Source organism: Acinonyx jubatus, chromosome B3 (assembly GCF_027475565.1).
Source record: "Acinonyx jubatus isolate Ajub_Pintada_27869175 chromosome B3, VMU_Ajub_asm_v1.0, whole genome shotgun sequence".
Taxonomy (NCBI): Eukaryota; Metazoa; Chordata; class Mammalia; order Carnivora; family Felidae; genus Acinonyx; species Acinonyx jubatus.
This window is the reverse complement of record NC_069386.1, coordinates 37,824,548-37,850,155: the sequence shown is the minus strand read 5'-3', so window position 1 is coordinate 37,850,155 and position 25,608 is coordinate 37,824,548. Positions and strand designations below refer to the sequence as shown.

The 25,608-nt window shown below is 54.0% G+C and overlaps 1 protein-coding gene across 2 annotated transcripts in view; it reads left to right on the top strand.

Annotated features, from left to right (window-relative positions):
* The first annotated feature begins 4,592 nt into the window (after positions 1 to 4,592).
* SMAD6 (SMAD family member 6) overlaps positions 4,593 to 25,608 on the top strand; it is a 76,385-nt gene continuing 55,369 nt past the window's right edge. Inside the window, exons 1-3 of one of the 2 annotated variants that reach the window (XM_027067597.2) lie at positions 4,600 to 7,418; positions 15,017 to 15,073; positions 18,717 to 18,794. In XM_027067597.2, coding sequence (XP_026923398.1) covers positions 6,605 to 7,418; positions 15,017 to 15,073; positions 18,717 to 18,794 — 949 coding nt within the window. In that variant the 5' untranslated portion in view covers positions 4,600 to 6,604. Of the gene's footprint in view, positions 7,419 to 15,016; positions 15,074 to 18,716; positions 18,795 to 25,608 lie in introns of both variants that reach the window. The other variant, XM_053223842.1, reaches the window with a different exon arrangement.

The following is a 25,608-nucleotide window of genomic DNA, read 5'->3' as shown; positions in this document are numbered from 1 at the left end:
GCTGGATTTAACAAAGTAATGGTTAAGAACCACTCTCTGTACTGCCCAAGCAGAGGTTGCCTGGAGGGCCAAGAAAAAAACCAGCATTCACTTCATAGGGGCTGTGGTAATGGGTCCCATAATTATAGACAGGACCAGGGGAAAAAAAAATCATTCTTTCTGGGAGAAAGTAGTAAGAAAACAATCAAATAAACAAACCAAAAAGCCTGAAAGTAGGTGAGATTAGCAACTGGTTAAATTAGTGTTCTCAGCGCTGCATGTATCCAGGTGGTCCCGGGGCTAATTTTAATTTTATTTGGTGATGTGCAAAACTATTTTATGTATTTGCTTTAAACTGATAAATATAACTAGCACATTGGTGACTCTGTGGATATTGTTGCTTATGACAAGGCTAAATAAGAGTGAACAGATTTTTTTGTTTTGTTTTAAGTGGGCTCCACACCCAGTGTGGGGCTTGAACTCACAACCTTGAGCTCAAAGAGTCACATGCTCCACTGACTGAGCCAGCCCGGTGCCCTAAGTGAATTGATGTTAAAAGTCAAGTAAATAACTGTTAATAACATGTGTACACTGTTTAGATGTTCTCTCACACTCCCAGATATGTGACAGCAAATCATGCTGTTTCTGTCTTCAAATGTGTCCAGGATCCAACCGCCTGTCCCCAAGCTAGGCATGGCCTTGCCTGGGTCTCTGCAACCACCCCCACCAGGCCTTCGCTCCCAGCTCTGTCCCCTGGAGTCTATTCTCCACATGGCCGCTAGAGGGAGCCAGTTAAAACAAGGCAGAACTTAATCCCTCCTCTTCTAGAACCTCCAGGGGTGCTCAGCTCACCCAGAGGACAAGCCAAAGACCCCACAACAGCCTGTGTGACCCTTCAATCTGTCCCCCAGCATTTCTCACAGAGCATCACCTCTTTGATGGTCCCAAAACGTGCCAGGCACGTTCCCACCTCTGGAACCTTGTATTTGCTCTTCTCAGTGCCTGGAACATTCTTTCGCCACTATCATTCGTTCCCCCACCATCAAGACTTTGTTCCAGGTGGCTGGGTGGCTCAGTCTGTTAAGGGTCTGATTTCTGCTCAGGTCATGATCTCATGGCTCGGCTCGTGAGTTAGAGCCCCGCATTGGGCTCTGTGCTGTCAGTGCAGAGCCTGCTTTGGTTCTTCTGTCTCCTCTCTCTGCCCCTCCCCAGCTCGTTCTCTCACTCTCTCTGTCAAAATTGAAATAATATATATATATATTTTTAAAAAGAACATGTTTGTTTGTTTTTTTAAAAAGACTTTATTCAAATGACACCTTCCCAGGGAAGCGTTTCCTGCCACTTTCTCCGAACCATACCTACCCTCTCCTGGCATTCCTCTCTCCTCTTCGTTGCTCTATTTTTGACGTTGGCACCTTTACCTTCCAATATGCTATATACCTGATTATTTTGTTTCTGGTCTGTCCTCCCACTAGACTCCTTGAACTTAGGAATTTTTGTGTTTTGTTTACTGCAGGATCCCAGCACTTATAACATGGCTCAGCACCCCATGGGAACTCAGTACGTATGTGTTGAATGAATGAACACAAGGTTCCATTGATGCACGTGTGCATGTTTTCAAGAGACAGGGGGTACAAAGCATTCACCAAAACCTCAGAAGTGTTGTCTGCCACCTCTGGGGGCCCTGACTCCCCTATTTAGGGCCAAGTAGATTTACCTTCCAAAAGGCCAGATGATACTACTTAGCCAGTTAGGCCTATAGTTGTTCTCTATGAGAGTTAATACGTGTGGCCTTGGTTTATCCATCAGGCTCCTGTGAACTGGGTTAGGATGAATCATTCACCTTGCCAATCCATCTGACCACAGCAAGATGTTGCCCAGACTTCTGTGGCACTTCTGTTTATAAGCAGGGGCCCCTAGAGATTGCCCTTTCCCACCAGCAAGAAGGAAGTGCTCCCTTGTATTATTTCTGTTGTTTCATGCCCGTGTCTTCCCAGCTAATATGGAAACTCCCAAGGGCAAAGGACCATGTTTTCTTATCCAGGACCAGGTGTTGAGAAGTTAAGCCTCAGGGCAAGCAGCCCTGGGTTCAAGTCCCAACTCTGCCATCTGTTGGCAATGTGACCAGAGACAAATTACTTATGCTCTCTGTTTCCTTCTCTAGAAAACAGGTCTAGTAAGAATGTTAAATTCTTCATTGTGCTGATTTGGGGTGGGGGGGTGGATTTGATTAGGTAGTGCGTATAAATGTTTGATACAGGATGATGATGAGCACGAAGCTTGGTGAAGTGAGAGATTTGAATTCAACCACCTCGAAGATACTGGGTGCCCATGACATGACAGGCGTTGTGCTAGGGACTGCAGAGAGGAATGGGCAACGTGGTTTCGTGTGAATTACCTTCTTTGATGGCACAGGGTGGTCTCCAATGGCCTATTTCTGACTCTACTCCCTCAGCACTGCTGTGGGTGGTGGGGGGGGGCGGCTGATAGCTCACCATTTCTCCCCATATGGGGCTTACATTCCAGAGGCAGAGGAGAGTAGACATGGAATCGTACGGTTATGTATTGGGAGAAGCAGTGCAAAGAGAAAGCACCAGATTCTTTGGGAAAATACTGGAATAATGGGGAGGGAGCAGTTTTGAATCTGAGGGGTTAGGATCACTTCTTTGTGAGTTACTTTGTGAGTAATGTGGCTGCGGGGGTGTGCAGAACATCAGCTGGCATAGCACTTTCCTCTTCTTCTATACCCCCAGGGAACTGGAGCTTGTTTTCTGGAGGGCAGTCCAGGAGGGTACCCTTAGGCTGTGGCTCCTAGGCCCTGCCCTGCTGGGCTCTCACACACCCTCTAGTGGTCGCAGTGCGGGCCAGTGCTGGGCTGGATGGGCCCTGAGAATCCAAGGACAGTGGACCGAACTATCAGTGCCCTTCCCTTCCTGATGCTATCTCCACTCAGAGGCATCTTCCTGTAATGAGGGATGACTCTGGGCCCTTATGTCATTTAATTTTGGTAACCGCCTGGAGCATGACCCCAATTCCCATTTTACAGATGAGAACCCAGAGGCTTATAAAGCTGAGGGAAGTTTAGGAAGGTCACTACTGAACTTAGGCCTACCAGACTCTGGCTTCAGTGCTCCTCAGATGGCATCCAGCAGGCACCTAATGGCACCTCGCCCCTAATGTTGCATCTCTGCATGAATGAGAACAGAAGCCAAACTATGAGTTACTGCCCAGGGAAGAAGGTAACCCATCTCCAGCCTGCTGCCCCATTCCATACCTTCATCCCTGCACCTATCCCGCTCAGCTGGCTGGGTTCAAATCCCGCCTCTGCAACTAACTGAAAGCTTATGCAGGTTAAAGCCTCTGTGCCTCAGTGTCCTTATCTGTAAAATAGTGGTAACAACCATACCTACCCCCAAGTGTTTGGGGCCTCATCCCATAATACTTTGATTCAGCAGGTCCAGTGGACATTTTGAAAATCACTGCCCTGGAAGGTATGCTCTGGAAACACAGACCCACACAGCGTTAGCTTGTGGGGTGAGCATACATACTGGTTTATGCCTATCTGGTTTTAGCATTTTAGCACTCTCAACACTATCTGGTCAGTGGCGAATTGAATGGCAAGTTCCTGTGCCTCAGTTTCCTCATCTGTAAAAGGGAAATAATAACACCACCTATCAGGGTTGTTGGGAGAATTCAGTGACTGAATGCTTATGATGCCTGGAACGTGGCCTTGCCCGCAGTAAGGAGTCAATAAGCTCCGACTTATTTATTATTGCAATCCACAGCCAAACCAGCGAATACCCCGATAAAAGAAAACACTTGACACTGAGTTATTCTTCGTATTTTTCCCCCAGGGGCGAGAAATGACCGAAAGGACCACGAGATGGGCTTCTGGGTGCTGGTTAGTTACATAAGTGTTGCATTCACTGGCGAAAATTCATCTCCCTGTTCACTTGCGATTTGTGCGCTTAAAATGCACACTCTCCAAAGGATCCTCACGGTCCTGTGAGCAGCGCAGGGTAGGCACCGTCACCCTCGTTTTTCAAACAGGACACTGACAGCTATTTTGATTTGGCCAAAGCAGTAGCGGATGGGGGTGAGGAAGCTTCTCGGCCCCGTCTTCCCTTCGAAAGAAAAATCACGTCTCCCGGAGAGCGCGGCGCGAACAGTACCTGGCTCCAGGTACAGCTCAGCAAATGGCTCGAGTCCTTCCTGAATACACCGCCCTTCCCCCAGCGCTCACACAGACTCCGAGCCCCGCGGGGTACTCGCCCCGCCGCACACTCAAAGGGCCAGCCCCACACGTGGGCACCCCCGGGGGAGACCCGCGCGCCCGCGCCCCCGCGGCCCCCGCGGGGGAATGGCGCCCAGCCCCGGGCCAATGAGAGTAGCGGAATTTCTTTCATTCAGTGCGGGGCCAGGCTCCTGCCCGGAAAGGGGCGGGGTGCCGCGCCGGGGGCGGGGCCGCCGCGCGCCGCGGAGAGGGCGGTGCCCGCCCCACGGCCCGGCCAATCGGCGCCGCGCCCGGGGGGGGAGGGGGGAACCAGGCCTTTTTTCCCTCCGCGCGGGACCAATCCCGACTTTACAAGCTTGAACTTTTGCCACCCTCGGACGAGCGAGCGCGCCCGAGGAGGTACCCCGCCGCGCCGGCTCCAGGGGCAGGAGCGGCCTTAACCCTTCCCGCGCCGGGCGGCCCGCTGCTGCCGCCGCGCCCCCTAGCCAGTCCCGGACCCAGTGGGCCGGGACCCTGCCCCCAACCCATCCCCATTTCCTTGGTGAAACGTCGCAGGGGAGAGCAAGACCCCTACCCACATCCCTCCCGGTGGTGCAGAGAATCACTTGGGGAAAGGGGAGGAGGAAGCACCCGGCCCCGAGGGGGCCCGGGACTGCTGGCCTCCCGCCTAGCTCCGAGGGAGAGCCGTGGCGACCGTGAGGAGCCGGAGAGGAGACACTCCCCGCCCCTACCCCACCCTCTGCAACTCGCTACCTCGGGCAAGCCTGGAGCCCCCTTGCGCCAAGCGTCCCAGGTCCCTCATTTGGCCCCGCAGAGAGACCCCTGACTGCGACAGGGGGTGTGGAGACCTTGTGTCATCAAGATCCCGCTACCGTAACAAATCGGCCGCCCCCTGCTCCCAAGAGACTCAGGCCAGGAAGGCACATAAGCACACCCATTTTTATTAGCCTTCCCTGGGATGGGGGTTTGGCCCAACTCTAAAGTGCAATGTGTGTTTGTAAGTTTGTGCACAAGCCAGGGAGAGGCAAAGCGCCCCGTTTGCATCCAAGTCTCAGTGTGTCCACCGAGCCTTCGCGCCGCTCGCCCGTGGTTTGTGTAACTCGCGTGTGTGTGCGCGCGCGCGAGGGGGTGTGCTCGCTCGCATCCGTGCCCGCGGCGCGACGCGGGCTTGAAAGCGGGCCGTGGGCGCTGTCAGGCTCGGGGCGGGGGTGCCGGGGCGAGCGTGGGGCGGGAGCCCGAGCTCGGCCCGCCCCGGGAGCCGGCCCTTCGGAGCCTCGGGCCCTGCAATGGGACGTGTTCTCCTTTAAGAGTTAAGAAACTTGAAACCTTGTTTGCGCAACAATCAGCGCCGCGGAGCCGCCAAAGTGTCTAGACTGGCATATGATGGGAGGCAGCCAATGACTCCGCGGCGCTCCTCCGGGGGCCCTCAGTGTGCGTTTGAGGAGAACAAAAAAGAGAGAGAGCCGAGCGGGGGAGCGAGCGAGGGAGCCGAGCTGAGAGAAAGAGCCGCCGGGCGCTGCCTCGCCAGACCTCGCAGGGACCGCGGGGCCACCGGGAGGCACTTTTTGTGGAGGGGGGAGGGGGACGACCTCTGCAGCCGCGGCGCCCCGGGCGTCCGAGCGCAGCGTGGGGCGGGCTGCGACCTCTGCCTCGGTGGATTGCATTTTTAATTAAGGATTCCCAACAGCTCTTTGGGATTTTTACAGTTTCCACTCATGTGTTGACACCCGCGTTCAGGAGAAACTTGCTCCAAGTGCATCTAGCGCCTGGGACCTGAGACGGAGTTGGCTTTTCGTGCATGCAATTCCAGGATTTTGGTTTTGTTTGGGCTTTCTTTTTCTTTCTTTCCTCCCCCCCCCCCCCCTTCTTTTGCAGGGAGTAAGAAGGAAGCTGAAGGTATCAACAAGCCGGCCTTTCGGATCCTGCAGGAAAAGCCCATGTAGTTAAGCGTTTGGGTTTTAAAGGCAGGGCTGCCCGGACACATCTGGGGGGTTCGGCGGGAGCGCTTTGTGCTCATGGACCAGTCGCGCAACTTTTGAAGGCTCGCCGGCCCATGCGGGGTCTTTCTGGCGGAGGGCAGCCTGCAGTCCCCCTCCAGCGCCGGGGCTGGAGTTGCTGAGTAGCCCGGCCGCCGGGGTCCATGTAGCCGCTGGCCCGGCGCGGACTGCGGCTCGGCGCGCGCGTGTTCCCCGCCGTCCCGGCCCGGCGAGCTCCCTCATGTTGCAGCCCTGCGGCGCCCCTTCGACGACAGGCTGTGCGCGACCTGCACGGCGCCCGGCGGCGGAGCTTCATGTGGGGCTGCGGCCCGCGCAGCCGGCGCCTCGCTGACGGAACGGACCCCCGGTAACCGGAGACTGCCTCCCCCCCACCCCCGGCGCCAAAGGATATCGTATGTTCAGGTCCAAACGCTCGGGGCTGGTGCGGCGACTTTGGCGAAGTCGTGTGGTCCCCGACCGGGAGGAAGGAGGCGGCGGCGGCGGCGGCGGCGACGAGGATGGGAGCTTGGGCAGCCGAGCTGAGCCGGCCCCGCGGGCACGAGAAGGCGGAGGCTGCGGCCGCTCCGAAGTCCGCCCGGTAGCCCCGCGGCGGCCCCGGGACGCGGTGGGACAGCGAGGCGCCCAGGGCGCGGGGAGGCGCCGGCGCGCAGGGGGCCCCCCGAGGCCCATGTCGGAGCTGGGGGCCGGCGCTGGGGGCTCCCCGCTGGACGCGGCGGAGCCGGGAGGCCCGGGCTGGCTGCCCGAAAGTGACTGCGAGACTGTGACTTGCTGTCTCTTCTCGGAGCGGGACGCCGCGGGCGCGCCGCGGGACGCCGGCGACCCCCTGGCCGGGGCGGCCCTGGAGGCGGCGGGCGGCGGGCGGAGTCGCGAAGCCCGCTCGCGGCTGCTGCTGCTCGAGCAGGAACTCAAGACGGTCACGTACTCGCTGCTGAAGCGGCTCAAGGAGCGTTCGCTGGACACGCTGCTGGAGGCGGTGGAGTCCCGCGGCGGCGTGCCGGGCGGCTGCGTGCTGGTGCCGCGCGCCGACCTCCGCCTGGGCGGCCAGCCTGCGCCGCCGCAGCTGCTGCTCGGCCGCCTCTTCCGCTGGCCCGACCTGCAGCACGCCGTGGAGCTGAAGCCCCTGTGCGGCTGCCACAGCTTCGCCGCCGCCGCCGACGGCCCCACCGTGTGCTGCAACCCCTACCACTTCAGCCGGCTCTGCGGGCCAGGTGAGCGCGCGCGCCGGCCGGGAGCGTTGGGGGGGTTCCCCTCCCCGCCCCCTTCCGCGGCCCTTCGGTCCGCGACGCCGCGGGCGGGGGGAGCTGGGGCTGCAACCCCGGGTGCCCCTGGTGCGTGGGAGCCCGCGGTGGAAGCGCCTCACCCTGGCGGGAAGGCCGGGAAGTGGGTATCGGGGCACACGTGTCAAATGGCACCTTCTTTTTACGGCTCCGGCAGACTTAAAAGGCTGTGCATTGGAGTTTTCTCAGTGCAGCCTCAGGGACCTAACTTACGCCGTAGCTTCATAGACAGTGAAAGAGAAGGGCAGGCCTGACGGAAGCCCAACGCAGAGTCGTTCGCCCCCCTCCCGGTTTATCCCAGGCTATTTATACCTAACGCGATACTTTCCTATATCCAGGTGGATACAAGTTGTGAAACGGGGTGTTAGAGATCATTCACGGCCAGAGTCACCGGTGTTCATAAATTGTCACACTTGTTCCTTTGTATACTCTGGAGCAAAGCTCCTCTCTCAAAGTGGAGACCACCTTCTTGCCTGACTGTTCCCAGCATCCCTTGGGTGTCAAATATCAGGGCCCGCCATGGTCATCATTGTCAATTCTGTGTCCAGTTTTTCTAGAGGGTCCTGGAGGTGTCTGGAGGAGGAGGCGAGAAGGCCAGATATTTTATTTACCTCTGAGAACTGCCTCCCTTCTTTGTTCTCTTCCTGGGATTTCCCACACACAGCCACCCCCAGCACTGCTTACCTGAGCAGGCCCTGGGTTCTGGAACAGAGGTGAGGACAGGTGGAGGCTTCTGGCAGGCCAGAAGCTTGCAGTTCCCCTGTTCTGACCTCTGCTCTGCAGGGCTTGCACATTTCTGCCTGTAGCATCTTAGGGGTGTATGCATCTTAGGTGGCTTTGGGGGGCCTGTGGGGGTGAGACCTGCTGGAAGAATAAAGGCTCTTGGGCCTGGAAGGGCTCTGAGCTCCTCCAGTCTGTCCCCTCTGGAGAGTCTGCACCCAGCCTGGGGGCACATAGAGGGTCAGATCACAGATCTTCTGATACCTAGTATGGAAGGGGAGGGTGGGCCCAGGATTTGTCCCAGATGTCTTGTTCTGTGCAGTGTAGTGGCTGGAGGGGAAAGGAATGTGCTTCAGTGGTGGTTCCTGAAGACAGCACTGATGGGGGGTAGGTGGGGAGAGGCAGCATTCATCTGGTCGCCCTGGTCCCCACATGGTCACTCCAGGCCTGATTCAAGGGCTTTGGGCAGTCCCTGACCTGTGACCTGGGGTGGGCTTTCTGTGTCCCTTGTTCCTCTTCCAGACAGCTTCTCCTGGAAGTGGCTTCCTCCCCTCTGCCACCCTGTCTCCTCCCTAACTCTGGGGCCCAGGTCCCCATTTGTGGTTACCCTGTCCCTCATCATTTTTATTTAGTGGGAGATAATTGGTGGGGCTCACTGTGTGCTTTTTAGCAGGCTCTGGCAGGTATTTTCTCTCTTACCAGGTCAGTTTGCCAGTGACTATTTGTTGAGCACTTGCTCTGTGCCAGGCACCGTACTGGGTGCTAGAGTGGGGAAAGCGGAAATAGGAGTACGACCCATGCCCTTAAGAAACATAATCTGGGCAGGGAGATGGGGCAGAGATGGGGGAAGAAGGGCCGGGTCAGTGGGTCTGAACTATCAGAGCGCTGTGGGGTGTGCAGGTAACAGGATCACCTCCAGGAGCTCCATAGCTCTGTTTGGAGACCACCTTGGAGGATGGGTTGGGGAGGTGGGCACGGAGGAGGAGGGGAGGGCCAGCCGAGAGTCAAGGTGCCAGGCAAGCTCAGTTGTGTGAGCCGGAAGGGATGGCATGGAAATGTTGGAGCAACAGACAGGCCCCCTCCCCCCACCCTGTTTCTACACCTTGGATTAGAAGTCACCTTAGGGGGTGGTTTGAGCCTCACAGACTGCCAGGTACAGGTTGGGGGGCAGTTTTTCCCCTGCAGTGGAACTTCTTCACCACAGACCTGGTCTTAGGCTCTCTAGTAAGGCTAGTTTGACCTTGGGTGAATAACCTCTCCTCACAGTCTCCTTGTGAGTGGAATGGGGGTGGCTCTAGAACACTCTCCACATCTCATTCTAGACTGAGCATTGTTGGCACTTGACTCCCTTTCTCCCTTTCTCCTCCCAAAAGGAGGCACTGGTGCAGGGGCTGTGTCTCCTGCCTGTTTGCCAGCCCTCCCCCTCCTTCCCCCATTCAAGCCACCCTGGGGGCAGTTGGGGGGGACCCATGGTCTGGGAAGAGTGTTCAGTAGGTGCCAGGTTGACCCTGTTGCCTCATCCCCTGCCTGGTGGCTTGGGCCTCTGGGACCGAGAACTGGGGAGCCCTTTGCTGCCCACCCCACCCCTGCTGCCTGGCCGCCAGCCTGGCTCCTGAAGCTGGGCGGGTGCATAGCTGGAGCTCAGCCGTGCGCATCCTGATAAGGAGACTGCTCCTTCCAGGGCTCTGGGGGAAGAGGGCTGGGGCACTGGGGCAGACAAGACAGACACACTCATGGATAGCAGGCACATAGCTGGAGAGTATACCGGAATACCCAGCAGGCCAACTGAGGGGCACCAGTGCCCACCTGATCCCCACAGGGAGCCCAAGTGACAGGAGGCCCCTTTCTGGGCAGTGCTGACCCCTGCTGCTCAGGGCAAACCCTGCTCCCATCCATCAACTTGCTTTGGGACATTGGGGCCAGTTCCCCTTCCCATGGGTAAAGTGAGGAGGTGGACAGAATCCCTAGGGTCTGATATGGGCAGATTCCAGGTGACACAGGCCTGCCTCCCCTGCCCTGCCCTGCCCTCTCCCTCATGCTTGTCTCAGAAAGTGGGGGTCTTTCCTCTGTGCCCGGCCCTGCCCTGCACCTTCGACCCCTTGGGAGTCAGACCCCAGCTCTCCTTCCCTCTTGTGTGTCTTTCTGTCCCGGGAAAAGCCAGTTCGCTGAGCTCGGTGCCTATGTGGACGGAAATGTGGAGAAATACTTTAATCACAGTTTAACCTGTGTTTATACAGCTCCTTTCTCCTGAAAGTATCCATTAACTTTGGAATAAATCTCCTGCTCTTTGCTTCACTACTTTTTTTTTTTTTCTGTAATTATATTCAGTAAATTACTATTATCCAAATTGCGCCAGGGAAAGAGACAGAGCGAGAGAGAACTTCTAAACGACTGGAGGAGGCCGCCTAGGAAAACACAGGGTTCCCAGGCCAGGACTATAGGAATTAGAATGGGCTAAAAAGTTTTCCTTTTATTTGGCCTGGCATTATCCCTTTGAAATGAGATCAATTTCAAGTTGGGCTTCCAAGCCCCTGCCCCGCCCCTCTGGCGGCCCCTCGGGCCGCCCGCCCTGCTCCTCGGAGCTCCTCCTTGGAGGTGAGGAAGGGGTGATAATGTGCAGTTTGCCTCTTGCTGGCGCCAGCCGGCCGCGCTGTTTATCTGGCTGCCGGGGGAATCTGGGCAATTAGGCTCAGCCGGCCTTAAAGCGCCAGGAGCTCCTTTTCTGAGGCTCCCGTCCTGGGCTTGAGGTTGAGCCTTCAGGTTCTGGGGGTGGAGGGGAGGGCACTCGGGAGGCCCCCTCCCCACCCACAGCCACCCCCTGCGGAAGGAGGCCCAGGGAGGCAAGCGGATCCTTTCCTAAGGGAGATGATGGGCTCAAAGGGGGTGGGGATGGAAGGCATTATCCCAAACTGAAACCTTACCAGGCACTGGGAGAGGCTGGGAGCTCTTCTGGCTTTAGAATTAGGGTCCAGATCCCGAAAGGCTAAGTATCACCCCCCTCCACCCACTAGGGGGCTAACCAGAGGCACGTTTGGGCCGAGCTGAGCTGAGCACTAACCTTCTGGTACACTTGGCCCCTGGCTGACTGCTCTTACTTCTGAAGGAAGTTGGAGGAGATTCCTGAAGTTGATGCCTGAGGCTGGATGTCTGAGGGGGCTGGAGTGTCTGATGTCTGTCTGTCTGTCTGTCTGTCTGTCTCTCTCATGTCCATTGCTTTCAGAGGAGCCTGCAGGGCTCTGGGGGGGGGGGCTCTCCCCTTCAAGTTTAGAGCATCTAAGTTTATTACTGAAAAATCAACACAACTTTGGCACTCACTCATCAGGTAGCTTCTCGGAGGGGAGCAGAGAGAGGGCCTGGAGGCAGCCCACACTTCCTCTTCTGTCCTTTTGTCTCGCGTACTGAGTAGTCCACCTGAGTTAATGACCTAGGGCTCCACTCTCCCAGATCCGTGGGGCCTGGAAGTGTGGGAGTGAAGCAGAGGGGCCGGTTAAAGGTTACCCAGTACTGTTCATAGCAGCATTATTCCTAAAAGTCAGAAAACAGAAATAGCCCTAATGTCTATTAGCTGATGAATGGGTAACCAAATGTGGTATATCCATCCAATGGAGTATCATTCGGCCATAAAGAAGAATGCAGCTATTGAACGGATGAGCCTTAAAAGCATTATGCTGGGTGAAAGAAGCCCCCCACAAAGAGCCTCCTACTATGTGAGTCTGTGTGAAATGCCCAGAATAGGCAAACCCACGGGGACTGAGAGTAGATTTGTGGTTGCCCACGGGTTGAGGGCATAGGGACCGACTGCTAACGGGACAGGGCTTCTTTGGGGTGATGAAAATGTCCAGTAATTGTATTGTGGTGGTGGTCTCACAACTCTGAATATACTAAAAAGCACTGAATTCAACACTTTCAAAGAGTGAATCTTAGGGTAGGTGAGCAGAAGAACTCAGGTGTCCAAAAAAGGTAACCGGGTGTTGGTTCCCGCCTGGCCTGGCCCTTTGTTGAGCTGAAGTAAAATAACATCTTGTGCCTTCCTCTGTGGCCTACCTGGCCGGACCTCGGGTGCCCCATCCGTTGAAAGCAGCAGCTGACCTGGGTGACTGCCTGACATTATAAATCCCCGTGTCTCGTGGCGGAGTCTGTGGGCCTTCATACTTTTGAACTTGCCCAGGATGGAATGTAGCGTTCAGCTTCCAGCCTCTAAAGTTGTTAAACAGTTCTGTGCGAACTGTTCTGCTGGAGCACGTGGGGGCCTGGTCAGGTCCCTCCCCAAAGCTTTGCAGTGCTTCCCTCGCTGGTGAGATGGACGTTCCAAGTTTGTAGATTCGCTTTGTGCCTCATTCACATCAGGACACACCCAGCTTGCGTGTGGCCATGGGTGGTGGCTGTCTCAGGCAGCTCCTTCAAGAGGGGACTTCAGTAGCCCTTCTCCCCTGTATTTTCAGCTTTGGGCTCCAGGTAAGCAGCCCCTGGGTGAAATCCTGGGGTTGATTACAGTGGCTTGACTCCAGCCTCCACGGCCCATTGCTGGCAGGTTTCACTTTCGGGGGACAGATCTGGGAGGGCAGCTGTCTGGAGCACCCCCCCACCTCCCCACCATGTGTGGCCTGAGCCTTAGCCGATCAGATTTTTGCAAAAGGAGCCCTGACCCAGGAATTGCAGGCCTTCTGATAAGTTGAGTGGGGTGGTGGGAAGGGCATGAGGCTGGGGATCAGGAGACCTGGCTTCTGGTCCTGACTTTGGCTCTACGACCAGTTCAGCGTGTGGCACTGAGGGAGCCACTCCCACTGTCCAGGCCTCAGTGGTCACTGTACAGTGGGAGCGCCAGCCTCAACTGTCTTTCTTGGTAAAGCTCTAGCCCCGCTTGCGTGCTGCTTCGTGTCCTGAAGCAAGGCTGGTCCTCGCTGAGTCTGGTCTCCAGCCCCTCCCAAGGCCTGCGCCAGTGGGTGTGACGTGGGTCCTACTGAAGGCAGATAGTTCCCTTCCTCGAATGTGGCTTGGCATCTCCTTGGGGTCACCCCTTTGGCCTTCTAGGTCCTCTTTCTCCACACCTTTGTCTACACGGCCCGAACTTTGCCATTTTCCTCGTCACCATCATGAGGATAATGACTTTAGATGTTTACTGAGCCCTCTCTGTGCCCGTGACGTGCTGGACCTCGCTGGGGTGAGGCGGTGTGATACGGGGTGCCTCTTGTTGCTGCCTGTGTCATTGGGATGTAAAGCCAAGTCGGGCCCGGGCCCAAATTCCAGTTCCATCATGACTGGCTGGGGGACACTGGGCAAGTCAGTCTTCACATCTGTAAAATGGGAATAATAATGGCCATCTTATTTACTTTGGAGAAAGGACAAAATAAGAATAGGTACCCATGAGCATGATTAACCACTCTGTACCTAAGACCCAGAAGAATGAAACACAATAAACGAAATAGAAAATGCCCTGCATGGAGGAAGAAACAGGGTAGGCATTCAGCGCATGTTTGCTTCTGTCCCCAGTGGCTATTCTGTGATTCACTTTTCCTTCTCTCAAACTCCTGTCCACAAAAGATTCCCTGTTTCTAGACCTCAGAGCCCTCACTTTGTTGAAGTAATTTCAGGCTGGAAATGCTGGGGTGGGGAAGAAGTCAAGCTGCATTGGGTGTACAGAGCAAAAAACAAATGCTCCTACAGCTAATTGTGCCCTATTATCATTGCGAAAAACACTTATTACCCCTTGTGTCATTACTGATACCTGCCTAATAATAGTTATTACCACTTTACTACCACCGAGAGTTTGTTTTAGTTTGCGATTTGATGGTGTTTAGTTTCATTTAGGGAAAATGAAGGGTCATTTCATTCATGCAAATTGTTACTTAGTTTAGCAAATTGTTACTTCCCCTAAAGCAAGAGGCTAAGGAATTCTTCTGAAGACAAAATATATGTTTTCAAGGAGGAGTATTTTGGGCAAATGAAAGGAAACCCAAAGAAAAATACCGTAGATGATAAGGAATCACAGAGGGTCTGAGATGGGAGGCCACGGAGAACGTGTGGGCCACCCCTTCTCTTTACAAAGGGGGAGACTGAGGCTGAGAGCTAGCTGGAAGTGACTGGCTTAAGGTCTCTCATCTAGGTAGCTGGGTTGACTTCCTGGGATCTAGCCAATCTTGCCTTCCACCCTGCCCCCAAGAATGTCAGTTGTAATGCAGCTGATCTGGAAGGAGCTTCTGTGTCTCTCATGCTCGGTGCTGATTAGAGTTGCCAAATTTAGCAAATAAAACTAAAGAATGCCTAGTTGAATTTGAGTTTCTGACAGCACGTAATTTTTTAGTGTAAGTATGTCCCAAATCTTGCAAGGGATATACTTATGCTAAAAATTACACCACGTATGTCCAAACTTCAAATTTAACAGAGCTTCCTGTGTTTTATCAGGGAACCGTAGCTCTGACTTGTTACAGTAACAGTTACTGTTTGTGCATGTATTTTTCCAGAATACCAAGAACTGTTTGACATAGTCTTCTTTTGCCCTCTTGGCACACCTGGAAGGTCTTTGTGATTATTGTCCCTATTTTAGAGCTGAGGAAACAAGCTCAGAGAGGTGAAGCAACTTGCCTGAGGTCACACGGCCAAAGGTGGCAGAGGAGGGATTGAGTCCAGCCGGGTCTGTATGCCACGCCTGTGGCCTCACCTGTTGGGCAGCAGAGGTGGTGGGAAAAGAAGAGAGTTTCCTGGGGGCTGGATTTATTATTTGAGGAAACCGATGATCAAAAGCAGGTCCACCCCCCCAGGTGTGAACTCCCCCCCACCCCAGCAGTGACACGTTGTCTCCTGTCTTTCAGAATCACCACCGCCCCCCTATTCTCGGCTGTCTCCTCACGACGAGTACAAGCCACTGGGTAAGTGTGTCCTCCTTCCCACCGGCTCCCTTTCAGTCCAGGGCCCAGCCTCAGCACTCAGGGGTGTGGAGGGGAGGGGGGAAAGCAGGCCTGGTTGCCTTTGAGATGGGGCGAAGTTTTACAAACACACCTCCGGTCGGGCCAAAGCAGACCCAGGCTCTGCAGCCGGCTATTTACGTCTTGAAATTCCTCGGCTCATCATTAACCTCTCTGTGACCTTTAAACATGGGCCTGTGGGAGATGAATGGGTTTTGACTTAAGCACCTCATTGGAGATGGGTTTGGTATTTCCCTCTTTTCCTCTCTCCCTCCCCCAGCCCTTGGTTGTTCTCCTTTGACTTGTGTTAATTAGCACTATGACAGATAGGTAGAGCATATGAAGTCCCCTTTGAGAGGGGTGGTGTTTTTCCCCCCATTTTAAGCCAGGAAGTTCACCTGGGCAGAAACAACTGTTGGACTGTGCAGAAAATCCGTGTATTGGTGCAGAAAGCCCCTGGCGTGGTCCGACCCCGGGGTGTGCTCTGTGGAGGTGGTAATGTCATTGTAGGCAGGTCCCATTCAGAGTCAGAAGTGTTCTCTGGAAACCCTTGGGGCGAGATGAGCAGCTCGTATTCTGGAGTAGCTGCATGTGGTTTTACAAGTAGCGGTGGCTTGTTTTCTGGCCCTGCTGGGTCCCCCAGAGGAGGATACCAGGAATGGGGTGAGTTCGTTTGGCTTTACTAAGTACCAAGAGAGAAACTTTGTGACCCAGGCAGTTCCCGTGGGAGTCAAGCTTCCAAAGTCCGATAGCACAGTAGTGATGCTCACACATTCCACCAAGTGACCACAAGAAGTGGGTTTTGTTTTGTTTTTGGTAAAGGCCTCTTCCCAGTAGCCTGTGTCAGCATCATCTGGGAGGTCACTTCTAAGTGTCGCAGACTCTCAGGCATCCAGGCCAGTTTTCTTTCCAGGCCACCCCCCCCCCACCCCCCCGCCTTGTGCAGTCAGAAATGCCCACCGGGTCCCTTCAGGAGTTTGACCTCTTCAGCCTAGGAGGACAGAGCCTGTCCCATGACGGTGTGTGAGTCAGTGGTTTAATGATGGCAACTTCCTCATTGTTTTTCCCCACGGATGGTCATCCTGTGCATGGAGGAGCTTTATTTAGTTTTCTGGGGGAACCGAAGAGGTCATCTGGTGGGACCCTGTCACTTCATAGATGAGGAATCTGGCTGAGGGCTGGAGCGGGCCCTGCAGCTAATGAGCAGCAGGGCTGAGGCAGAAACCCCATTCAGCTCGGCGGTTCCCCATCCCTCCCTCACAGGCCTGTCTCAGCATTTCCCAAGTCAACATAATTGCACTGGTCGCTTAGAAGATCTGTAGATCCATTAGAGGGGGGGAAAACCCTCAAAGGTTCTTAGTAAATGTAGCCCCTTAGTTCGAATGTCGAGGATCATTGCCCCGAGGAATTGCAGGTCAGCCTGTGATAAAGCAGCAAAAATCAGGACACCGCCTGGCCCTGCAGAATGACCATTTGGAAATCAACAGGTGTCCCGGTTATTTTACAAATGGGACAACTGAGGCCCGGAAAAGAGGAAATGACACTTGCTGGTGGTCACATAGCTCAGGAATCTGTAGACTATGGCCTGCCATCTGTTTTTTGTATGTTTCGTGAGCTAAGGATGTTTTGTACTTTTTTCGATGGTTAAAAAAAAAAAAATCGAAAGAGTAATATTTCCTGACATGTGAAAATTACATGAAATTCAAAGTTTAGCATCCATGAAAAAAAATCCCGCTGGAATATCACGGTGTTTGCCTGTTTCCATGTTGTCTGTAGCTGCTTCTATGCTATAGTGACACAGTTGAGTAGCTGTAACAGAGATCGTGTGGCTTACAAGGCTTGAAAATACTATTCGCTCTGGGGCCTTTTGCAGAAGAAGTTGGTGAGCCCTGATTCTTATGACTGATGGTGGAGGTTGGACTCAAACCTGGGGCTCCAGCTTCAAAGCAGGGTCCCTCTCTGGGGCTTGAGCAGTGATCAAGGTTGGGAGTGTTCTTTTTCTCCATCAGCCACTGCAGGGTATCAGATGTCAGGGCCTCGCTAGAAGCAATAAATGGGAGGGTTTGGAAGGATGCAGGATAGGGACTTACTAGCTGTGAAAGGTGGGAACCGTTCCCATGCCTGGGACCCTCACAGAGCTGCCCACGTTGGCTCTACAGCGGCTCCCGCAAGGAATAGGGTCCAGCCTGCGATGTTGCACTTTGGGAACATTAGATCCAAAAAGCAAAACGCTTTTAAGAAGTTCCCACTTGGGCATTGGGGTTATTATTTTTGTTTCCAAGAGATTTTCCATGTGTCCGTAGTTTCCTCCTAACACATTTTAGCAGCAGATAACTTTTTCGTGTCCTGATAAATAGTCCGGGCTATTTTTTGTATTATTTTCTTTTCCTTGCATTGTTGCTTTTTCATAAACAAAAAGTCAGTTCACTTCTAAGCCTCTGTGATCACATGAGACCAAAAAGCAAAATAAAACCCAGAACACCCAGTCAGCATCTGGCAATTGGGAAACAACAACAAAAAAACCCCAAACCACCCCCCCCCCCAGAATTGGTTAATGTTTCATCTTCCTGCTCCCCAAACCATGTGGTAAAAGGGAAAAAAAGTCCTACAGGATCGAATGGAATTCTAGCTAGCCAGGGCCTTGGCTAACGGTTTTGGTCCCAGGAATCCCCAGGTTGGTCAGGTGGGACCCACTGAGCCAGACCTGGGTTGAGCTGGGTAAGAAGGTGATGAGCTGTCAACCTCACAGAACGTACCTTTTGACGCCTTCACATGGACTACGCCCCATAGCTGGTCGCAGAGGAAAAAATTTGCCAGTCTGCCTGCCCCCAAAAGGCATCGGCTTGTCAAGGTGGTAGCTTAGTGTCCAAGAGAAAACGTGCCAAAGATTTTCTTTTCCTCGTCTCACCGCACTGCAGACAGGGAGAAACAAATAATGCATGCCATACAAAGTACTTAAAACTACTTAAAAAAAAAAAAAGAATGCCTTAAAAAAACCAGTCCAGGCATTGAAAGTTGCTCCGTGAGCAGGTTTGGATGTTAAAGAGTGGAGGAGGGAAGAGCGAGAAAAAAAGTTAATCTGGGAGCAAATGCTTGAGCCCTTAATTAGAGGGGTGTAAGCGGGACAGAGTGAGGATGGCTGGTAACTTGTTAAAACAGAGCTTCCCAAGCTCCAGCGGGAGGAAGGAAGGAAGCAAGGAAGGAAGGAAGCAAGAAGGAACAACTTTAAGAATTTTAATGGTTGTAATTAAGCACAGCAACTATGAATTGTTTAGGGGCTTAATTTAACCTTACCCACAGAGGCTCCAAGTTGCTACTTGCTCAGTCCCCTGAACTTGGGTTATTTCTGTGGTCAGGGCAGTTGAAACTTTTTCAGGTGTGAGGGCTGCAGCAGTCAGCATTTTCCAGGGAAGTTCCAGGGCCGGCTGGCCTGGTCTCGCGTGATCGCGGGATCAAGTTACAGAGTGGCATCAGGAAGCTGAGAGGGACATGTCGCCCTTTGCAAGCACTTGCGTGTGCACATGCACATGTACACACACAGATGCGTGAGAAGAAAAGAGAGGAGCGCCCCGCAGCCAACTGAGTTGTCTTTTTGTTTCTTCCGTAGATCTATCTGATTCCACATTGTCTTACACTGAAACGGAGGCCACCAACTCCCTCATCACCGCCCCGGGTGAATTCTCAGGTTGGCATTTCTGTCCTTGCACGTTGCTGTTGTGTTGAACTTCACAGAAGGGGGACAGGTTGGGGGCGGGGGCTTGGTGGAGGCCTTTTTGATTTCCTTCCTCCTTTTCTTTTCCCCTTTCCTCCCACCTCTTGGATAGGAAGACTGTCTCTGTCTTCATCCTTGGCGTCCTTGGGGTTAATGACAATCTGTACGAATGAGATCTAAAGATGGTCACTTTGAAAGTGCCTGTTGGTCCACGTGTTCACCAGTGGACTCCTCCTTGTCTCATGGAAACAGGGAAAGCCCAGCATGACCCTCTATCCCTCATTTTAGCAGGGGAACCTCTTTTCCCAGCTGCCAAGAGGCCCCAGAGTGGATGTGTTTGTATATATTTATCTTTGTGGGTTTCTCCTCCTGTCCACACCTCTGGGGAAGGACAGACGTGGAGGGTCAGAAGAGTGGAGGTCGAGTGGGTAGAACGAGCTTGGACAGAGGGTCTGGCAAACGAGGAGTTTGCCAAAGGTTGGTAGCTTCCATGTCTCTCCCTGAGCGGTGGATGCTGGGCTAGGAAGCAGAGAGAACCCCAGTTTGGAGTCTCCCAATCCCCTGCAATTAAGAGTTGGCCACAGGGAGCCTCACATTCCTGGGCCTACCTAAACCAACCCTTCCTTAGGAGATCAGAGGTTGGTGGTGCCCGGGGGGCATCGAGGGCCAGGAGGGACTCTGGTGCTGAGGTCTGTGGGACCCTTTGGGAACATGATGGATGGGTGTGCCGTGAAGACAGCTGGGGCTTGTGGCCTGGATCTGTGCTGTGTGGTGTGACAGCCACTCAGGCTGGAGCTGCCTCCCAAGTGGGCATGGCTGGGTCTCCACGTGAAGGCCTCTGTCTGTCTGCATTGCAGCTGCCCTTCCCCTGCCCCATGCCCATGTCATGATAGCAAATAGCCGCGACCATAGCTGTTTAGTGTTTCCTCTGCACGGGCCCCTTTTTCATGCATCAGCTCAGAACAGCAGTAAAGGACTCACTCAGGGTCACATAGTAGCAGAACCACTCGCCACTGTGCTTATAACCACTGCTCTGTCCCCCCTTTCCTGCAAGGGCTGACTGTATCCCCAATGCCTCCATTCCTTCACGTGAAGATCCGTCTGTCATTCTTGCCACCCCTTCCCCATGACTCTAAGGGTGACACGATGCTGGCTGTGCATGGCTGCCTGGCCATTTCCCGTGTCTGAGCCCCCTTCATTCCGTATTCCATCACAACCATGGAGATCGCAAGAGTATGTCTGTTTCAAAGATAGGAAAACTAGAAGCTGGGGCAAGAAGTGACTTGCCCTGGGGTCACATAGTGGGGCTCAGCCGGTACTGAGGTCCAGGGCTTCGGGGTCCTCCCTGCCTTCTGGTCTCTGGTGGCCCCCTCTAATCGGGGGTTTCCTCTGTGCCTTTTGGCCCCTACTTGGTTGTAGTGTTTTTCCCTGAAAGACCTTACCGGATGAATGTAAGAAGTTAATATTTCACTCCATTCTTTTTTCTCCTTTGCCTATGTAGAAGGAAGCCACGTATAATTTTGAAGCAAGAGGCTTAATGGTATTTCTGAATGCATGATTCTGTGCCCTTGCCAGCCCTCAGGATGTGTTTAATTTAGGTGATTGCATTGGGATAGGTTGGATGGATGGGTAATTTTTTGACATCCCACCCCAACCCCCATCCCCCCAATTAATGGTGGAAATTCTCATTTGCGGGGGTGCTGTAGAGTTCTGCAGTACGTTTGCAGATATAGTCTCTCTTTTTTTAAAAAAAAATTTTAATGTTTATTTAGTTTTGAGAGAGAGAGAGAGAGAGAGAGAGAAAAATGAATGAGTGGGGGAGGGGCAGAGAGAGAGGGAGACATAGAATCCGAAGCAGGCTCCAGGCTCTGAGCTGTCGGCACAGAGCCCGATGCGGGATTTAACCCATGAGCCGTGAGATCATGACCTGAGCTGAAGTCGGACGCTTAACCGACTGAGCCACCCAGGCGCCCCAATCTCTTTTGATCTCTATCATCCCGGAGCTGATCTGGTGTGTGGCTCAGGCAGGAGGGAGCAGACCCCAGAACACTTAGGGAAACCAGGAGAGAGCGCCCTCTGGAGGGACGTCTCTGGGAACCCTGGGGTCGATAGGTTTGGCTGCCTCCAGGGCCCAGGGGCCCTGTGTTTGGGATTACTGCCCAGTCATCCCAGAGCGGTGTGTGGTAATGGCCAGTGAGGAGGCCCCTGCTGTTCTTAACTGTGGGCGAGGACTACTTGGTTCTCATGAGAAAATCGGCTGGTGGGGGGGGTGCGGGGGGGGGCATCCAGTGACTTGGAATTCTGAAGGGCTAGGGGAGCTGGGGAGGAAGTTTGGGATTGGCACTGAGGGGATCAAATGGGATCTGGCGGGCTTTGGTCTGAGATCTGGGTTGTCTCAGTAGGCAAGTGGAACCTTCCCCACGTGGTCACCCAGGCCCCTTCCAGGGACTTAATGTGTCTCCTCCCACACCGGGGGCTCCCTGTTCAGCTTTTCCAGCTTACTCGTGCTCTGGGAATCTGAGGACCAATGGGCAGTACGTTGGCACTGCCCCTGCCTCCTGGGAGCTCATAGGCTTGGGGCAGGAGTAGCTGTCACACTGGAGGACAGGCTCCGGGAGGGAGGCCGTGCAGGGTGAGGAGAAGGCCCAGAGGGGTGACAGGTCTCAGTGGATGAAGGTAGGAATCGTCCATCTGGCTAGGATGTAATGCAGGGTTGTGCCTGGCAGGGTGGGAAGTGAGGTCAGAAAGATGATGGGCAGAATGTGTTGGGCCAGGCCAGGGTGTTTGATGGTCAAGGACAGATAATCATGCTGCCGCTGTTGTTGTCAACAGTTGACAGCTCTTGACACTCACTACTGAGCACTTTGCGAAGAGCTGGTCATTCTCCATCTTGTTGACTCCTTACCATGAGCCAGTGAGACAGATGTGATTCCCCCTGCTTTATGGGTGAGGAAACTGAGGCTCATTGCTGGGCAGGCTGCCCAAATTCCTGAATTGTGAGTGGCAGGCTTGGACTGGGACTGCCCAGCCCTCCAGCCCCGAGGGTCCTGCCTGGCATTCCGCAGCTAGCATTCCCATCCCCTTCCCTGAGACACACCCTGGTGGGGGCTGGGGACAGGGTAGAGCCTTGGGACAGTCCATCCCTGTTTAAGGACTGAGGATGGGGGTGCGGGGCTGGCAAGAGGTGTAGGGCTTTGTGCTTATCCTTGTCACCACTGGGCAAACCCTGCAGACCACCCAGAGGCCACACCGGCCAGCCACCTCAGCCCCCTCTGCCTCCCGGAGTCCTGAGGGGCAGCTGTTCCTGAGAGCCTGGCCCCTTTCTTGAGCAGGGTCTGCAGCCCTGCTTGTCGGCCTTGTTCAGTGTCAATCCCAGCGCCTGGCTTGGAGTGTTCTATTTTGATCCAGCTCCAAGGTCTCGGCTTCACTTTCCTGTTCTGTGGTTGAGGCCACTTTAGGGGGATGGTGGGCATTTTGAGGCGCAGTCATAGCCGGGGCAGGCAAGGGCATGTGGGTGGCCGGGCGGGGGCGCGGGCAGCAGGACAGGAGGCTGTCTGGTGTCAGCTCTCTGCTGGGTGGTTGACAGGGCACCCTCATCTGATCTGTTTATCAGCTCCACATTTAGATGCATGATCCCTGCTACACAGATGAGAAACCTGAAGCTCAGAAGGGACAGTGACTCCACCAAGATTACTCAGTGAGGGGCAGAATGCACAGCTTCCACTAGATCTAAAGACCCTGACACCCAGAGTCTTGACAACCTAGGAGTTCCTTTTGGGGTGCCTTCAAAAGCTTGATGCTCTGGATTCCTTCCCTAACTCAGGGCCTGGGACGCTGTCCCCTGACTGTCTAAAGCCCCCTCAGGCCATCCTTTTCCCCTCCATGACACCTCTATCTTTCTCCCATTCCCTTGATTTCAGTTTAGTTTAGGGAGGAAAACAAGATTAGCTAGTTAAATTCACACTAAAGTGTGAGTGGCTGGTAGGCAACCCTTCTTGGCAACTTGAAAGTAGAATATGCTGTAATTCAAAGAATTGTAGGATGAAGGGCCACATAGGCATGGTCATTCTGAGGAGGGATGAGTGAGGAGGGCAGGATTCTCTTAGCTCTTGGCTGCCCTAGGCTAGAAGAACAGAAAGAGCATAACACAAGGAGCATTATGCCCTGGGTGGGAAAGAGCAGCCAGACCAGGCTCCGTGCTGGGTGCGGAGTGAGCTTTGGGCCAAACGTTTAATGAGGGCCTGAAGTGCTGTGTTGCTTTAGAAGCCAGGCCTGCCCCATTCCAATGCTGTGGGGCTGGGCGGGTGCAGCCCTGGGCCAGCTTCAGGAACCAGTGACTCCCCTCTAGTAGCCTATTCTAGTGCCTATCAGATAGCTATTCAAGTGCCTTTAGTAAGTACCTATGGTATACAAGGTGTGGTATAAGCTGCCAGTCACAGGGCTGTCCTATTTCCCGACTTTGGATGTGTGTACGGTCAGTTCTCAGAGCATGCTGTTTCTTTAGAGCTGTGTCGGTGAGGGCGGTCCCTCACTTTAAAGAGGGAAAAGCCCAGGGAAGGAAGGGAGCTACACAGGACCACGTGGTGGGGAGGGGGGGCGGGGTGGGAGCTCAGCTGCATGTATCTTTCCTCCATCAACCAGACTGTAAGCTTCTTGAGGGCACAATTCGTTCTCTAGGATTCTTGCATTCTGTAGATTGACAGAGTTTGGGAACAGAGGCTCAGAGAGGTTAGGAGAGTGGCTGAGGGCCACACAGCGAGCATAAGCAAGTAGAGCCAGGTTACAACCAAGGGGGGTCCATGCTGCCCAAACACCTGCCTCCTTTCCTCTCAGTGGTCTCTAAAGAGGTACCCTCTGGGGTTGGCGCTGTCTGATGTTCTTCATCGGTGGCTCCGGAAGCTGGGAGAGGAGCATGTTGGTGCGGTATTGTTTCCTGCTGCTTCCTGATTCTAGGTTCCAAGATGCTCTCCTCAGACACCCCCATCCACCACAGACCCTAGAGCCCCTTGTTCTCCAGGGTGCTCAGTTCAGTTCACTCCATGTGTGCTGCGCTTCTCTAGCAAAGTGGCTGAAGAGCACGGGCTGTGCACTGTTGGACCCCAGGTTCCAGTCCCAGCTGTGCCCTTTCCTAGTTGTGGGGCTTTGGGACAGCCACTTAGCCACTATGAGATGATGCCCGTGAATCAGCCAAGGCTTGGCACACGGCATATGGTAGGTGTGGCCATTACAGCGTGGCAGGCACTGTGATTAAGGCTGGGAGCTCAGAAGATAAAAATTACATTATCTCTATCGTCATGGTACTCACAGTCAGGGGAAGATGCAGTAATAATGAGGAGGGGTGTAACAGGCCGTCCAGAGGAAGAAGAGATTAGGGATAGACGCTTGGTGTGGTGAGAAGGCAGCCCAGGAAGACTTCCTGGAAGAGGTGATGTCCAAGTTGGGTTTTATGGGATGAATAGGAGCCTACAAAAGAGACAAGTTTGGGGGGTGGGTAGATGCGTTCCAGGTAGAAGACATAGCAGGTGCCAAGGTCTGGAGGTGAGAAAACAGCCTGATGCTGAAAAAGCAAAGGGATTTAGAGGGGCTAGCAAGCAAAGCACCTGGTGTTGGCAGGAGATGAGGCAGGGGGAAGCCAAGTCCTGTTAAAAACTTTTTACTGTAATACACAGAGTGCACAGGTAAGTGTCCGGCCCAGCCAGTTTTTATAAACCAATCGCACCCGGGTGACAGGCAGAGCCCGGAAAACATTGCAGGCACATGACAGTGTTCGTTGCCTGTAGGTCTAGGTGCTGTGTGCCGAGTGGTTTAGGAGGAAGCGCTGGAGGGCAGAGGGGTAAAGTTTTAGCTGCAAAAGGGCTTTCACTTGGCTTTGGAGAGCAGGAAGGAAGTCTTACCTGGAGTTCAAGGCAGACGGTGCCTTGACACATTTAGACTTGAACCCAGATTGGTGCCCACGAGTTAAGAGCTGGCTTTTGGGGGTGGTCCACCCTTGCTCTGTCCATCCCCCTGGGTCAGGCTCTGGCTTGGTGGTGGTGGACCTGGATGGATGCTGGGTTCCTGGGCCAGGACCAGCTTGTCATCTCCAATTCAAGACAGCCCCAGACTCCTTGACTTCTCTCAGGGCAGCAGTTGAGGAGAAGGACCAGTTGCCTCTGGTTCCAACATTGGCAGCATTTGGAACTTGCATCAAGCATTTTTGACTGTTTTTTTTCAGTTTTGACCAACCATAGCGGGGGAAAAGCCTTTTTCTCTCCTTAACAACTCCTGGGATGTCACACAAGGACCCATTCTTCCTAGGCTGGTTGTCTGAGGCTGGAATGGAGATAGTGAGGGGTGAAAGGCAGCAGTGACAGAGGTGTTCTGTTCACCCAGAAGACAACAGGGTATAGACAGCATCCTGGGAGGACCAGGTGTTTGTGGAGGGGTCTGGTCATCCTGGCTTGGCAGGAAGCACTGTAGGATGGAGGGCAGCACACTGGAGTGGCTTCTGGGCTTGGTTTTGGCCTTTACCCTGTGGCATGACTTCAGGCAAGCACTTCACCTCTCTAGTCTCAGTTTGTTCAGCTGTATATTGGGTCATTAGGCCACTGATCTCGGGGGCTCCTCGGTAATGGTGTGTTCCAGGCAGAGGGTACCAGATCCTGGCCCTGAAGGGGTTGTGCAGGGAGCTGGGGCTTCTGGCCTGGTAGGATCTTAGCTTCTCATCATTGTCCCAAAGCAGAACTATGCCTGGGACAAGGCCATGCGGAGGGAGGGGACCGGTGTCCTGTATCCCTCACCCCCTGGA